This window comes from Erpetoichthys calabaricus, chromosome 1, assembly GCF_900747795.2.
Source record: "Erpetoichthys calabaricus chromosome 1, fErpCal1.3, whole genome shotgun sequence".
Lineage (NCBI taxonomy): Eukaryota > Metazoa > Chordata > Cladistia > Polypteriformes > Polypteridae > Erpetoichthys > Erpetoichthys calabaricus.
In genome coordinates, this window is record NC_041394.2 from 257,515,387 (window position 1) to 257,531,684 (window position 16,298).

The 16,298-nt window shown below is 39.3% G+C and overlaps 1 protein-coding gene across 2 annotated transcripts in view; it reads right to left on the bottom strand.

Annotated features, from left to right (window-relative positions):
• Nucleotides 1-16,298, bottom strand: part of plxna4 (plexin A4) — a 1,034,568-nt gene that overhangs the window by 961,732 nt on the left and 56,538 nt on the right. For both annotated transcript variants that reach the window (XM_051928179.1, XM_028814360.2), the window contains exon 3: nt 74-256. In XM_051928179.1, the coding sequence (XP_051784139.1) occupies nt 74-256 (183 nt within the window). The remainder of the gene's footprint in view (nt 1-73; nt 257-16,298) is intronic.

Consider the following 16,298-nt stretch of genomic DNA (forward strand, 5'->3'; position numbering starts at 1 on the left):
TTTGTAAAGTATAAATAAACACCTCTGGAAAAAGCAGCAAACCATTTTTTAGCAAAATAATGTGCCATCCTACCTTTTTCAGTTTTCCACTGCTTGTGCCTATGAAAGCGAGAGAATGATTCTTGTAGACGTAGGCAATAACAGAGGTCATCCGGTCTGTTTCCTCTGTGAACACAGGTATACCTTTTGACATCTCGGATACTCCCAGTGGCGCATTCATATCCAATCCACAGAAATTGTCATCAATAGTTAAAAGCTGTAAAGAGTGACAAAATCCTTCATTAGGCATGAAAATCAAGAAACATTCCAATGCCCCATTTCACTATGGAGCAGTCCTGGCAGTCTGCAACCAGTTGGAAAAAAATTATTTAAGATATTTGGGGGGCAGCACAGTGGCGTAGTGGGTAGCACTGCTGCCTCACAGTTGGGAGACCTGGGGACCTGGGTTCGCTTCCCGGGTCCTCCCTGCGTGGAGTTTGCATGTTCTCCCCGTGTCTGCGTGGGTTTCCTCTCACAGTCCAAAGGCATGCAGGTTAGGTGGACTGACGATTGTAAATTGGCCCTAGTGTGTGCTTGGTGTGTGGGTGTGTTTGTGTGTGTCCTGCGGAGGGTTGGCATCCTGTCCGGGATTGGTTCCTGCCTTGTGCCCTGTGTTGGCTGGGATTGGCTCCAACAGACCCCTGTGACCCTGTGTTCGGAGTTCAAATGGAAAATGGATGGATGAAGACATTTGAGTGGGGATAGGGTTGAGTAAGGTTACAAATAAGAATGTGGCTAACTTACTTAATGGGATCTTTATAAGGGAAGTTCAAAAATAAGACAACTCACAAGCTTCAACAATTCAAACCTGACAAAACCTCCTCTACATCTATTTCCTTTAAGCTCTACCCCAGTTCAGTAGTGCATTACACCTTCAGTTCTCTCTTACAAATGAAAACATTGGCCAAATTATACATGAAAGGAATTTTTTTTTTAAAAAAGCAGGAAATTTAAAAAGGAATTATTCCACAACTATATTGTCTGATTATTTACAGCATATAAGGGTGTTGGCCTCCTACATCCAGGTTGTTCAATGTGAATATGTTGGGGCATACCTTGCAGTAGACCATCTGGAAGTGTACAACATGTGGCATCATTACCATGACAGTATAAAAGTTGGTGTCATGCATTTCCTGGTCGTCCAAGATTGGGGTCTCAAAAACAAAAACCTTAGAGACATTAATTATTGCTAGTTTTTGAATTGACTGGTTTTGACCACTTTTTCTGCCCTGTGACTACACATTACATTTCGTGTCTATTGGCTCCGATTACATGTTATCTTTTTGGCATATAATGTAACTCTCAGGATTTTCACTACAATTTTGGCTACACAACCTGAGCTTTGGTTATTTACTTTTTCCAGTTATGATCCCTGCTTATATTAGGACATTTTAATGTCATCTTTTGATTCCATTCTTTCCCAAAACCCCTGTAACCCTATGCAAGTAGTATACTCTACACATCATGTTATATAACCTAACATGGTATAATCCTTTCTGATCGCTTCTGTACACTGTCTGGATTTAGACTGACAAGTACACCATGATTCTCAGGTCCTACCCATAAGGTGTACTTTCAAGTCTGAGATCTCCCAATGTGTATTCATATCTAACATTTTTACTTTGAGTGGGTCATACCTGGCATTAACCTAAATTTAATTTAATCTGGCACAAATTAGTGATCATCTGTAAAGAGATACTACTTAAGGAAACAAACAGTCCCAAAAGCCTGGGGTGTATCTCACTGCCTCTGATAAAGTAAATATGATGGTAATGAATAAAGGTGATATGTTGCATTCCGTTTCCCTTTAGAGTGGGTGAAGAAATTTTTCTGCTATACCATCAGAAGACCCACTCTTTCCAGTTGTATCTATATATCAGGTTGAGAGAGACTGGAAGTCACCATTCATTTCAGGATTATCCCTCACAGAGAATGAGCCCATGCAAGAAGAGCTCTATTAAGAAGATCTTTTGTTTGATGTGACTGGTGGTCCAGCAAAATTATACTTATTTCTGTACTGTTTTAGTGAAAATCGTCTTCCATTAAATTGGGTACCAAGGTAGCACTTCAACTCCTTAATGGAGTTTCTCGTCAGTTATTACAGGTATCTGTAGAATAATGCAGTGCAAATAATTATGAGGCACAATCTACTTAATGTGTTGACTTTTACTGCTTTCTTAGACTATATGAGAGTTCTGAAACTTTCACATCGACTTTGAAGCTAGTGCAGTAGATCCAGCAAAAGGGTGAAATGTTCACTTTGGTGAGTCCAAGTCACAACTCACTCAGCAGTGTTTTGAACAAGTTCAAGTATTAAGCAGGAAGACCATTGAGAAGAGACCTGCAGTCTCCCAATTACTACATAACAAGCTGTGAAAGGCACAGCCATACTCTTGCATTGTTTCAATTGGCATCCAAAAGTCAACTTGGACAATTAATTCTGTGTTTCAACAGAGACTGTCAGGGGGCAATAAGCTCTGACAGTTTACAGGGAGATATAGAAGTATATTACCTTTGATAACAGACTGAGAAAGAAGAAGTGACAGTAGGGAAGTAGAAATTTTATAGACTACCAGGAACTGTGAAAGAGTTCTTATCTGGGACAAGCTGGTCCATGCTGTCTGCTACTAGTTATTTAATTGAATATATTTGCTTAAGCCTTGTGGTGGGCTGGCGCCCTGCCCAGGGTTTGTTTCCTGCCTTGCGCCCTGTGTTGGCCGGGATTGGCTCCAGCAGACCCCCGTGATCATGTAGTTAGGATATAGCGGGTTGGATAATGGATGGATATTTGCTTAAACAAGCAGGAGGCTCCGGGATAACCAATGGACACTTGATTAAGGATGCCGAAGAATGCTTTCTGGATCCCTGAGGGGAAATTTACTTGCCATAACAATACACATAAAATATACCACAAAACATTAAAAAAATAAATAAAACTTAAGTTATTATTAAATTATTACCTAAGTATAAGACTCAGAATTGAACAAACAATATTCTGAGAGTACATTTAAAGTATAGTTTGCCTTAAAATGTTGTTCCTGTGCCAGCGTGTCTGCTAAAATTGGCTAGGGCAAGGTCAGACACAATGGCAGAAGGCATTGTACACTGTACACAAAAGAGAAGTCTAATAGTTTCTCCTAGCACACAGCGATGGATGTTATCGCTAAACCTTTACATAAGCTATGCACCACAAAATTAAAATCACTGACAGGTGAAGTGAATAATATTGATTATCTTGTCACAATAGCACCTGTCCATGGGTGGGATATTTTAGGCAGCAAGTGAACAGTCAGTTCTTGAAGTTGAGCTATGGGCACCCAAGGCTGATTGATTAGTGTGGAGAATGAAGGCTAACCCGTCTGGCACAATCTCACAGAAGAGCTACTGTAATATAGATTGCTGAAAAACTTAATGCTGCCCATGAGAGAAAGGTGCTGGGACACAGACCGGTCAGGGTGCCCATGCTGACCTGAGTCCACTGCCAGAAGTGCCTACAATGGGAATGTGAGTGTCAGAACTGGACCAAGGTGGCCTGGTCTGATTAATAACTTTCTAGATCATGTGGATGGCCAGGTGTATGTGTGTTGTTTACTTGGGGAAGAGATGGAAGCAGGATGCACTATGGGAAGAAGGCAAAACGGCAGAGGCATTGTGATGCTCTGGGCAATATTATGCTGGGAAGCTTTGGGTCCTGGCATTGATGTGGATGTTATGTGAATCATTTGTAAAGAGAAGCTACTTAAGGAGACAAATAGCGTTTACAACCCACAAGCCTGTGGAAAATCTCACTGCCGCTAATAATGTAAGAATGATGGGGACGAATTAGGGGTAACTGCCATGCCCGTTTCCTTTTAGAATGAAAGAGGTAATTTCTGCCATACCACTGGAAGACACAGTTCTTCCTGTTCTTTCTGTATATAAGAGGCAGTGTGATGTTCTGGGCAATGTTTAGCTGGGGTTCTGGCATTGATGTGGATGTCATAGTGACATATTGCTCTTCCCCGATTGTAGTAGCATCTTTCAAAAGGATAATGCACCTGAATCACTGCATGGGTGGCAAACAGTACACTGCCAAAGGAAAGTTTTGAGGAACATGACAAAGAGTTGAAGGTGCTGACTTGGCTGACTTCCCCAGATCTCAGTTCCATCAACCATCTTTGAAATGTGCTGGAAAAGCAAGTCCAATCAATGGAAACCCTACTTTGCAACTTACAGGACTTAAAAGATCTGCTGCTAATGTCTTGGTACCAGATACTATAGGACACCTTTAGATGTATTGTGGAGTCCAAGTCTCAATGGGCCAGAGCTGTTTTGGTGACACACGTGGGACTTACACATTATTAGCCAGGTGTTTTAATGTTGTGGCTGACCAGGGTAAGTCTAATCTGTCCATCTTTTCATTAATTTGCACACTCAGTCCAGTTAAGAGTCATGTGGGACAAAGCCTATTGTAGAATCACTGGGCACCACTGAAGAACCAATACCTTGCAGGGCTATTCAGACACCCATATCTACATTTGCTCATTAAAGCAGACACAATGTCTTAAGGTCCATACGAGATTACTTAGAAAAAAATAGTTAACAACACACATGACTCGAGTTAAATCATAGCATCCTGAATAAATCTGACTCTTATAAGTGAGTCCAGTTTACTACTGAGGATACCAGCATGTATTGGGGGGGTGGAGGGTTTGACTTACTGGCTGTTCTTTTGGCATGTAGTGTCATAGTCCAGTACTTTTCACCTTTGTTTCAGCCCTTTAGCCCGAGATGAGCAAAATCTAAGAGTCTTTTGGCTAAAGAATCAAAGAATTTTGCCAGAATATTTGCTTGCTTCAGTTCGTTCCATTCTTAGGTTATATATTTTGAAGGGACAAAGACAGGAAGATGAGGTAAATATACTTAGATTTTTTTACTCTAGTTTTTGGGAAGCTGTAACACATAATTTTAGTTTGAGACATAAAATAAAAGCTATAATGATATATAAATGCTTTGTTTGGAAAAACTAATGTATGACGAATGCCACTATAATTGTAGGACAAGTCACTCTTTTGGGAGGTGTAGGACAAGAGAAATGAAACATTCAAACAATGAACCATTATTCAAAAAAGGAATACTTTTGCCAAAACCTCACTTAACACTTCTGTGTTTACAGGCTTCTCATGTCATCTGTCCTATTCATTGTGTAGTTCTTCTTCACAGAAAAGGAGACTAAAAGTAAACACTGAAACTAAATGGAAATATCCCTGGATTTGAAACCCTGTTGTTAAAATTGTTTTCTTTGGAATAATAATAACAACAATAATAATAACAACAACAATAATAATAATAATAATAACAGGCTAATACAGTGGAGCACTTTAAAAAACTACTGAAAACACATTACTTTAACATGGCCTTCTCATAACTTCACTGTAATTTAATCCTGACACTCTGTATATCCAATTCATTATAATAACTATTCATTCAAAATTTGTACTAACCCCTACTCTCTCTTCTGTTTTCTTTTCCGGTGTCCTATTGGTGGTGGCTTGTGCCACCACCATCTACCCAAAGCACCATGATGTTCCAACAATGATGGATGGATTAAAAGCCAGAAGTCTGTATAACCATCAGCATCAAGTGACTCCGTGAGAACCCTAACTACAAAGAGGACTATTTCATTTATGTTAGGTAGAATGCCCAAAGGGGACTGGGCGGTCTCGTGGCCTGGAACCCCTACAGATTTTATTTTTTTCTCCAGCCTTCTGGAGTTTTTTTTTGTTTTTTCTGTCCACCCTGGCCATCGGACCTTACTCCTTTCTATGTTAACTAATGTTGTCTTATTTTAATTTCTTATTTGTCTTTTATTCTTCTTTTCTTCATTATGTAAAGCACTTTGAGCTACTTTTTGTATGAAAATGTGCTATATAAATAAATGTTGTTGTTGTTGTTATATTATGTGGTGATTTAACTATACTTAGCCATACCTTAGAACAAACAATAAATGTTCACAAAAGCACAAGGGAGGCCAACCCTCTGACTGGCTGTGGGGAGTTTGCACATTCTCCCTGTGCGATTTGTTTTTGTTTTATCTAGATGCTCCTTTATCCTATCCATACTCTAAAGGGTTTCGTTGAGTAGACGTGACTAGATGAGTGTGTATGGATGTGTGCAATGGGATGATGAGTGCTGCCTAGTACTGGATGCTGTCAAGACAGGCCTCAGCCCCCATGACTGCACCAGAGTTGGAGACCACCTGCTCTATCTGTTGCCCTTTTGTTATCAAAATAAATTCTACTTGTGGCGGTACCCAGCCGGGACACCTGGAAGGACCGGGAGAGGAACTGCGCCTCCTCCGGACCACGAGAGGGCAGCCACCCTGGTTTGTATGGTGGCCACGGGAACAGAGCATGGAAGCTCAACCCTATAGGGGCCTGTGGTCACGGACAGGGGGCACCCAGGCGCCTGAGAAGCCCTGGGAGGTGCTGGTGGAAGGAAAACCAGGGACACCTGGAGGGCTTCCGGGTGCTCGTGCGGCACTCCCGCCACACCAGGAAGTGCTGCAGGAAGCTCATCAGGAGGCACCTGGAGCATATCCGGGTGGACTTAAAAGGGGCCACCTCCCTCCATTCTTCGGCTGGAGTCGGGTGGAAGAGGGCGAAGCTCAGAGGAGAGGAGTGGAGTGAAGAGAGGACTTGTGAGAGGCCCAGACTTGAGAGTGTGTGGTGCAGGGGCACCAGGTTGTGTGCACTCGTGTATATATTATAAATAAACGTGTGGTGGTGTTTTGAACCATTGGTGTCTGCCTGTCTGAGCCCGGGGCTGGCTTCCACATACTATACTGTCCAACAATGCATTAATGTCACTTTTTTTAAAGTGCTGTATGACAGTACAGAATATGACATGCTTACTATAATATAAATCAATCAAAATGTATTTTATATAGTGCAATTTATAGAATATACCATCACAAAGTGCTTTAACACAGCTAACAAGGATATCTTTCTGATGAACAGTGATTACAATTCAATTCACTGAAGCAACTGCAGGCTGAAATATTCAACTACATTGTTGTTGATGACTGCATTTCATTCAAACCTCCAGCTTAGTAAAGTACGGCTCGGGATTTGTGTCCCATAAAGCGTCTGCTACTATATTCCACTGAGCTCACGGCATAGCACTGTATTTTTCCTAGTACCTGACTAGTCGAGGTTTGTGTAATTTACCATGAGGCTAGCATTATTAAAGTGCCTGTCAATCAGTCAGCATAAGGTATTGTACGTGACTAGTAGGCAGCATAGAGGAGTTGCTAGGGACTTGGCAATTCCCACATCCAGTTTACTGTATGACCCTGAGTAGGTCATTTAACCTGCCTGAACTCCAAGTGGGGGAAAAAAAAGCAAAAAACAATTGTGTTCTATCGATCTTGTAAGTCACCTTGGATAAGGATGTCAACCAAACATACATATGATAATGTGACAAAGTGACTATGGGTGTTGGCAGCATCTCAGATCCTTCTTAAGAGATGCTGAATATATAAGAATAAAATAAAATTGTGAATTTCCCATTGGGATTAATAAAGTATCTACCTATCTATCTAAAAGAATATATAACTTATTCTTGTCATTTGCATCTACCTAAACTTGTGACTTCAGTTACAGCCCCTAGTTCACACTTACCATGTACACTAGCTTTTTTTTTTCATCTCACCATTCTAAATTGAGTCTTCACCACTGGTGTCGGCCTGACTTACCTGATAGCATCTCTGTCTCACAAGATTAAAGCTGTGGGGCCTTATATTTGAGGCGGTTATAATCAGCCTTTGATCTCCCAGACCAAAAAGAGTAAATTACACTTGTGTGGTATGATTATGAATATTTTTGTGGTTCATGCGCTAATACTTGTTTACACCTTGCTGCCAGCATGGCATCAGCAAAGGCCATGGACTGGCACGCAATGTTTAGCACCCCTAATCGTCTTGATACATCTGCAGTGCTGTTCAGTGCTGAGAAGACAGATTGTGGTGCCATCCATTCATTTCTTTTTCCTTCTAATCAGTGGAATTCCAGTCATTCCCACTCCCGTTTTCAGATGAACAAAGCGCACATCAGCAGTGAAGAAAGCCTTGCTCTCAACGGATGCCATCTTTGATGCTCTGCTGCCTTTTTGTGCTGCTCTGCTTGCACTGGGGATGATCTTCACTGGCATTTGCTCTTTTCTCTGTGGTGTTTCTCCACATCTCACGACTGTATGTGTGGTAATCAGTGGTTCTTCACAGGCGTTGCAGACATGCATTGCCACTGCCTCATTCTTCATGTAGAGAGCTTAATTTAAAAGCAGAAAAGTGCAAACATTTGAAGAAGGATATTTATTTCCAATTTGATTTTGACATCTTTTGCTTATATGATACAAGTTCCACAATGCACAACACTGCTAGTCTGCTTTTATTGCATTAGCATGGTGTTATGGCCTCAAGGCTGCTGGTTTTGTCCTCATCTGCAGTTAACTATGTGACTCTGAACAAGTCATTTCACCTGCCTGCACTCTTATGAAAAAGTACAAGTTATGAGCAACTTTAGTGTGTCCTGATCTAACAAACTGCCTTGGATAAAGATATCAGCCAAACAGAGTAATAAAACATTATGAAACAACGGCAGTTCTGTCAGTAATAAAACATTGTGTGGTCAATCATTTTGGTCACATGGCAGAGCACCCTCTCTTCCTCTGTATCTTCTGTAAATTAAAGCAACTAAGTGTGAATGAACCTGCCCCACAAATAATCTCAAATAATAAAACAAGTCAAAAACTGTGACTGGTCATTGTAAAAAAAAAACGATTCTGTTGTGCTCAACTATCATAACAATAAACCGCCTGTCAAAACAAATTCTTTTTTCCTTTTCTCTAGCCAGAATTGTTACATGCTGCACGAATTTTGCAGGCTCAGCACATGCAGTCCTGCTGAGTCCCACAGTAATGGCAGGCAGGATGCTAAAGTACCACAAGATGAATAACAAATGCATTGTCTTCTTGGCTTCCTTCGTGACCCTTTTTGCAAATGAGCAGAGCCTACACGTAGCTGCACCTTGAAAACCAGGCTCATCGGGGTGCCGGAAGGTGTGAGCCATCTCAGAGGCCTTCACGAGTCTTGAACTTGTGAGTTCTGAGTCATTGTGGTCTGTGGACATTGAGAAGGGCAGCTGGTTGCAAAATGACTGAGAAGTGAAGACCTCATCTGTTACTTGGTGCCTAACTTCTGCTGGTCATCTGGTTTGAGTATGTACTCATATTGTAACCTATCAATAGTTTATTGTTCCACCTAGAGTTCTAATCCCATGGGTGGGCACTGAACGCATGGGGCCTGAATATTCTTCCCTTGTCTGTCTATGTTTTCCTCCCACAAACTAATACCACGCATGTTGTGTGAACTGGAGATTCTAAATTGTCACATAAGTGTGAGTGTGGCTGTGTGCATGTGTGGATCCATTCTGGCTGTTTCTTGCACTTTAATGAAATGACCCTGACTTAGATTATGCTGGTTTCAGAATGTTGCCTCATGTTATGTTTTGCTCTTTCTTATTTTGATCTCAAAGTTTAACTATGGAGCCATTAAACTACGAGGTGAGACAAAAAAATAACCGGATTGGTAAAAAATATATATATTTATTGATGAATAAACATTGTCACCTTCTATATACTCCCCCTCCTGATCTTTACACCACTCTATACGTATCTTCCATTGATTAAAGCAGTGCTGGAAATCTTCTTGCTTGAGGCTCTTCAACAGGCTTGCTGTTTCGGTCTTCACTTCATCCATTGAAGAAAATGTGTTCCCTTCAGGTCACTTTTGATTTTTGGGAAGTAAAAATCACAGGGAGCTGAATCGGGCGAATAGGGAGGATGATCGAGGACAGGAATATTTTTGTCAGTCAAAAACTGCTTTACGGAAAAAGCAGTACGATCATTTCGAACAATCTGATTCACCGTTTTGATGTTTTCATCCGTCCGAGATGAGCATGGGTGACCTGGGCATTGAACGTCTTCCACATTTACTTGTCCTTCCTTGAAACATTTGTGCTACTCAAAAACTTGACAAACTAGCATCACCGTACACTGTTTTTGTCATTTCATAAGGTTCTGTGGCCATTTTGTTCAGTTTTGCAAGAAATTTGATGTTGATTCGCTGTTTGATTTTTTCACCTGGCATTATAGCGGCAAATCGTGTAGCAATTGTTGTGCAAATACTGACTGGGCTATTCACATAATATACCTAGTCCGGTTATTTTTGTGTCTCACCTCGTATACTAATTAACATGATTTTATTTTTACCTGATGAACAGATAAATGGAAACATAAATAGATGCCAGCATCAGTGTGAATGTTTCCATCAGAGATTAAAAAATTAATACACCCGGTGACTTTATCTGCATCTAATTTCTATCTTGCTTCGCCAATTCAGAGTCACAGTGGGCAAAGCTCCAAGCCAGCACTGATGGGGCAGCTAGTTCATCACAGGGCATTCACACTGAACTTAGAGTGAAACATATGTTGCAGGTGTCTGGGATGAAAATGGGAACACCTTGTGAAAAACCAAATGGACACCAGAAATTTGTACACAGATACTGACTGGGTTGGGACTTGTGCCCACTGCACCACATTGCTGCCTCATGGAACTGCGCAGTTCAATTGAAGCAAACATCTGGTGGTATAAACACACAAAACAGATCATTGTCTGAATGTTGTCTCTGTAGCATCACTGCTTTCAAGCAGTATTACCTAAAGCAAACCTTTTAGACTAGCCCTTAGTTTAACATTTTTAGGCTTCCTTTGTGAGTACACTGATTTTTACAGATTGGCACTGTGTGTTTCTTATAACAGACGTTTCCCACACATACTATTTAAGGAGTCACGGCTACAATTTTCTTGTGAAAACTTTAAAAGTGGAACTCTAAATTGTCCTGGTGTGAGAAAGTGTGGTTGTGCGTGGGAGAGTGCCTTGATGACAGAATGGCACTTGTCCAGGTTAGGTTCCTTCCTAATACCCCATCTGACATCAACTATGCAAATTAAATAACAAATGAATGAACCTATATGTTATTTTTATACAGGTTATACTGAGCACTAAGAGGCTGTTTTCTTAGTTAAGGACACAGAGCAAACTGTTCTTGAAGTGTAATTTTTTGTCATGTAGGGATGTTGGCCTATACTAGATAAAGTACACTGAGATTCCTAAGAATTGAAAGAAAAGAATTTATGTAAAGTACACAGACAAATATATTACTTCCTCAAAGATTAATCAGACAACAGCCGACTATTTTACACACTTCTGAGAAGGAGCAAAAGAAAGCAGAACCCCATAAATGTTGTTTTCAAGGCAAATAGAGTAGGCTGGGTTGATCAAAGGAAGCACCAATGATATTAAATAAATATAACAGCTAAAAAAAAAAAAAACGCAAGTAAAGCGCAAAATATATTCTACTTCTTTCTCTCTCCTACAGTAAATATACTTGCTGTTTTTCATACCTACTGTACATGCCAATCTATCCCCCAACTTTACCTACTTACTGGCTCTAACAAGGATAAGCCTTTAAAAGTCTTTAAAATTATTCCTGGTTTTATTTCCAGGGCAACTGTCAGAATCATATTGGTAATCTTGGACACATCCTTTCTCTTAAACAATAAAGAAGTTACCTTGCCTGCTATAACAGAGCAAAGGGTCCCATCTTCAAATTTGTTTTCTCTGCCTTATACATTGGAGGCATCCCATTGGCTTCTTGTCAGTACTTCATAACCTTCTCCTCCTTCTAATATTCTTGGAATATTTTGTTTCAACCTTTCTTCTGTAGTGACTACTCTTACTTACTCATAGTGGCATTAAGTCATTCTCTCTCTCTCAAATCCTTTGCCCATTTATTACTCCTACAATCCAAAGTAACCTTTATACCACCAGCTAGCAATTTTTTAGTTTGAAAAGCAGGTACAAATATTTCGAAAGCCAAGAGAGGATGTGCAATATCGTTATTTTTTTAAATTGTTTCCTCGAGATAACGAACTGATTTTATTGAGATTTCGATAAAACAAAAGATCTTGTTTTCTCAAAATTATGAAATAATTGTATTGTTTGAAATGGCAGAAGAGCAGAACTGTATTGATCAGCACATCACATTTATGTTCAATCAAGGGCTGACGCAGGCTGAAATATGTTTATGCCTTAGTTTAGAAAATAATAACGTTAGTGTCCCTCATTTAAGAAGATGGTTGGCAAGGCTTCAGCTGTATAGGCGTCACAATCTAAGTAAGCCTGATGCCAGGAGCAAAGGTTAAGTTTCGTTTTCTCGAGATCGTGATAAAATTATTCTGTTATCTCAAGAAAACAAATTTTCATTTTCTCAACATCTCGATAAAAGTATTCCGTTATCTCAATAAAATGAGTCTGTTATCTCGAGGAGACAATTAAAAAAAATAACGATATTGCACATCCTCTCTCGGCTTCTGTAAAATATACACTATCTTGGCATCGGAATTTTTAATTATACCATGGTATGAATTTTTGACCATACCGCCCACGTCTAGAACTGACTGTCTCTTGGTTTGTACTGAAGAGTATTTACAATGTAACTTAGCATATTGTTGGCCTTTTTAATTGTTTCTCTGTTTTATTTACTGGATCAATGTCATCCCCTAAATCCTTTTTATATTTCTCACAATTATAACTTCCATTTTCCTGCATGTCCTGCTTATCACTTGTCTGTATGGAACTGAATTTTCTGAAGTACCTGCCAGTTCTAAAGATTGTCCAGGTTGTCCTGCAGTGATCATAAATGAGAATCAGAAGAAAGCAATGGTAGACAAAAGAGAACAAAGCAAAAACAAGAATAAAAGAAGAAGTACATTTTCAGCAGGCATTTACATTTGAGAAATGAGAGAACCTCACAAAGTAGACTTCTAATTATGTGGGGCACCTCAAAAGAGTGTGCCCTGCAGGTGACAAAATGGATAATTTCATAAGATAACAATAAGCAAAGAGTATCTTCAGACCTTAGGAGAGAACAGTCTCTAATGGCAACTCACAAGTGTCGCTGTTGGTGTCTTTGACACTACAAAGTTTCCAAATGAATTTGTGGCAGCATTACTTCTAGTCCTATACCTGATGCAATTGACCCGATAGCAAGATGGCCATCAATGTGACAGAAGCTCCTTGCAAGCACAAACACCAGCCTGAGATTGCCTTAGCTAACTTTAAGGATAACGATCAGTGATAATCACATCCAGCTGAATTTAAATTTAAATTATAATAAAATCTTCAAGGCACATAAGGCGTTTAAAAATGAAAGGAAAAGATATGGAATATCAGGATAGATGAAGCATCTGGGGTTGCCTGTACATTTAAAAGAAGGGGCCTTCCAATTTGTGTGTCTCTCAGATTTTAGATCTGGCCTTTTATAAGTGACCTTTATAAAGGAAAGTGTATTACTCGGCTATACACTGCACACAGGAATAGGCTGCATTGCAGAAAAGCAGTCTCTGCACACATGCTATTTATGGCTTCCACACCTTTTTTTCTATAAAGCTCACAAAAAAGCCTCAGTCATTAGAACAGAACATTAAAAAGATTTATTTGCTGCTGCCTTACCAAAGCTGAGAATTCACAGGGTGAACCACAAAGTACCGTGGCATCAGGCTATGAAATTGTGTTGTCACACATTAAGTTTAAAAATAAATGACATTGTTAAAAAAAAAAAATGAAAAGAAGGCCAGCCTGGCATTGCAGCAATGGAGAAGCAAAGTAACGCTCTGAAAGCAAATGAGTGCCCCACTACCATTTGCAATAATTTCTGGTTCAGCCTGTGCACAAGAAAATAATTGTGGGTTAATTAGGCCTCTTGCTGCAAAAAAAACACTGCTCTGTCTTCAGAGACGCCATACATCATTCTCTTTTGGTGCTTTGTTTTACAGGTGCTGCTTCAAAGAATGTTGCTGGTCTCAATGTGGAAATTACTCACCACAAAAAAAAAATATTCGAGCAACGCACCAAAAAAGTGGTCACTACTGTCTGACTTCAGTTGACTGCCTTCAGATTAGAAGTAAACAGTGTTGGGCATAAGAGATCAAGAATTTTTAGGGAATGCCTTGTTTCTTATTTTATATAGTAGTTTTCATTGCGAGTGTTAGTACAAAGCCATTAAGAATAAACAGACATAATGCAAGGAACAAGACAAATGTGAAACAACAGAGTGCTTTATGGGTAAGAATCTGGGCAAGATTCACTAAGACAAAAAAAAAGTACTTCAGCTTGCTTTGGATTTATTTTTAGAACAAGCAAATTCATTAGAATAGAGTTGCATTATTTTTGGACTGAGTCACTATAATAAATTCAGATCATTTTATAGATATGGAAGTGCTTCCAATGGTGCAGGACTGCATAACTAAACTTAGCTCTCGAATGTCCTCAGCTTTATCATGCTCAAACACAAACTAATGAACATAGCGCTGGCAGCCTCCTGAGCGTACAAACTTTCCACTTTCATTTTTCAGGCACGCATGTGGCAGGAAGGTAGTTTTTTGGTTACAAAGTTTGGACTGAACTCACAAGGCAATTGGTTCAAATCTTTCACTTTGAGCAAGTCACTCAGAGTGCTGGTTCTGTTACTGCTGCAGGTTGTATGGACAAAAATTGCAAAATAAAACACAAGAATGTCTATGGCGTATTGGTAAAATGCCAATACCAGCAATATATTCACTATTTTACTTAAGGTCACTTCACTTATTTTGACTGGTTATCACAGTAAAATGCTGCCATTAATTGATTAACAAGAATTCATTGACTTTTTTTAAGTATAATTTCATCTGGCCACATCAAGTGCCAAGAAGGAACTAAGGGAATTTGAGAAAGGAACAGAAAACCCCATAAAGACAATTGCAGAACATTCAAATGCCACACCAACAGTGAGCAGGCTTAATTTTGAAGCCTTTTGAATACTGTAACAGTACTGACAACTGACTCACTGTGTGCTGTGTAACATGCCTTGCTTATCAACAGCTCAACCCCCTCTTTTATATCACACTATAGCTATGTTTCCTGTTAAAGACAAGTAATAAAATACATTTAAAAACATTTGATATTGCTTGCCTTACATATACCCTCAGCATTTCTCCTATGGCTATCTTCAACATTGTTGTGCATCTAAATCCTGTCTCTGCAAGCACTTCCTCTCTAGATCACATTCTCATAAAACCTGCTCCTCAGATTCACCTCCTACCATCAATGGTAGATGAGCCTCCAATACTCACATTTGTACTGTGAATACTTTGGTTGTTCCTCTTTAATATTTAGCAACCCTTTAATATTTACCGATCACTTAGTATGTTATTCACTTTGTTCTTATTGAAATCCCACATTTTTGTAAAATAAAAAAAATAGTCACAATCAGGAATTGAACCTCACACCCATAATGTATTGTGCCATCATCCCTATGCCTGAGCTACCAAAGCCAAACTGACCAATCAGACAAAAGCTAACTTGACCAATCAAATTGCTTGGAGGGACCAAACATGCAAACACACACACAGTTGTTTTTTTACACTATATAGTAGATAAGCATGAAGTGTTATATACTGTATACCAAAGAATGAAAATATCCATCATTGAGTGTACATGACAGCAGATACCGCCTGTACAGTTTAGACATGGTGTTACATATAAAAGAAGGCATAAAGGTCACCATTCACACCAAAGTTCCACAGCCATCTGTTCAACTGGTTAACAATGATCATTCCCAAATAACAGATAGAAAAGCCTTATCAGGCCTGAGGAAGTCCTGAGACGTACAGATGTCTCTCTTACATTACTTGAACAATGGGGCAGATTCATGAGATTTGATATTATGAAAAACTAATCAATAGTTAGTTAAATGATAGACACTATAAACATTTTTTGTTTTAAATGGGTTATAAATAAAAAAATAAACAAACAAACAAATAAATAAAACTTGAATTAAGTAGACAGATGGATGGATTCTTGCAGTATAAACTTTTAAATAATGTCACCCTTAAGCAATGGAAAATTAACACAAGGAGAAACTTTCAGTTGTACATTAGAAAGCCCTGATGGGTTACTGTTATAATTATGTCATGTGATTTTCTACAACAACATTAATTTCTATAGCACATCATCATACATCAGTGTAGCTCAGAGTGCTTTACAATTTAACAAAGAGAAAGTTTCAAGAAAAGGAAAACAATTAAGATCAGTCTTAATCCAGATCATGCTCACAAGGGGT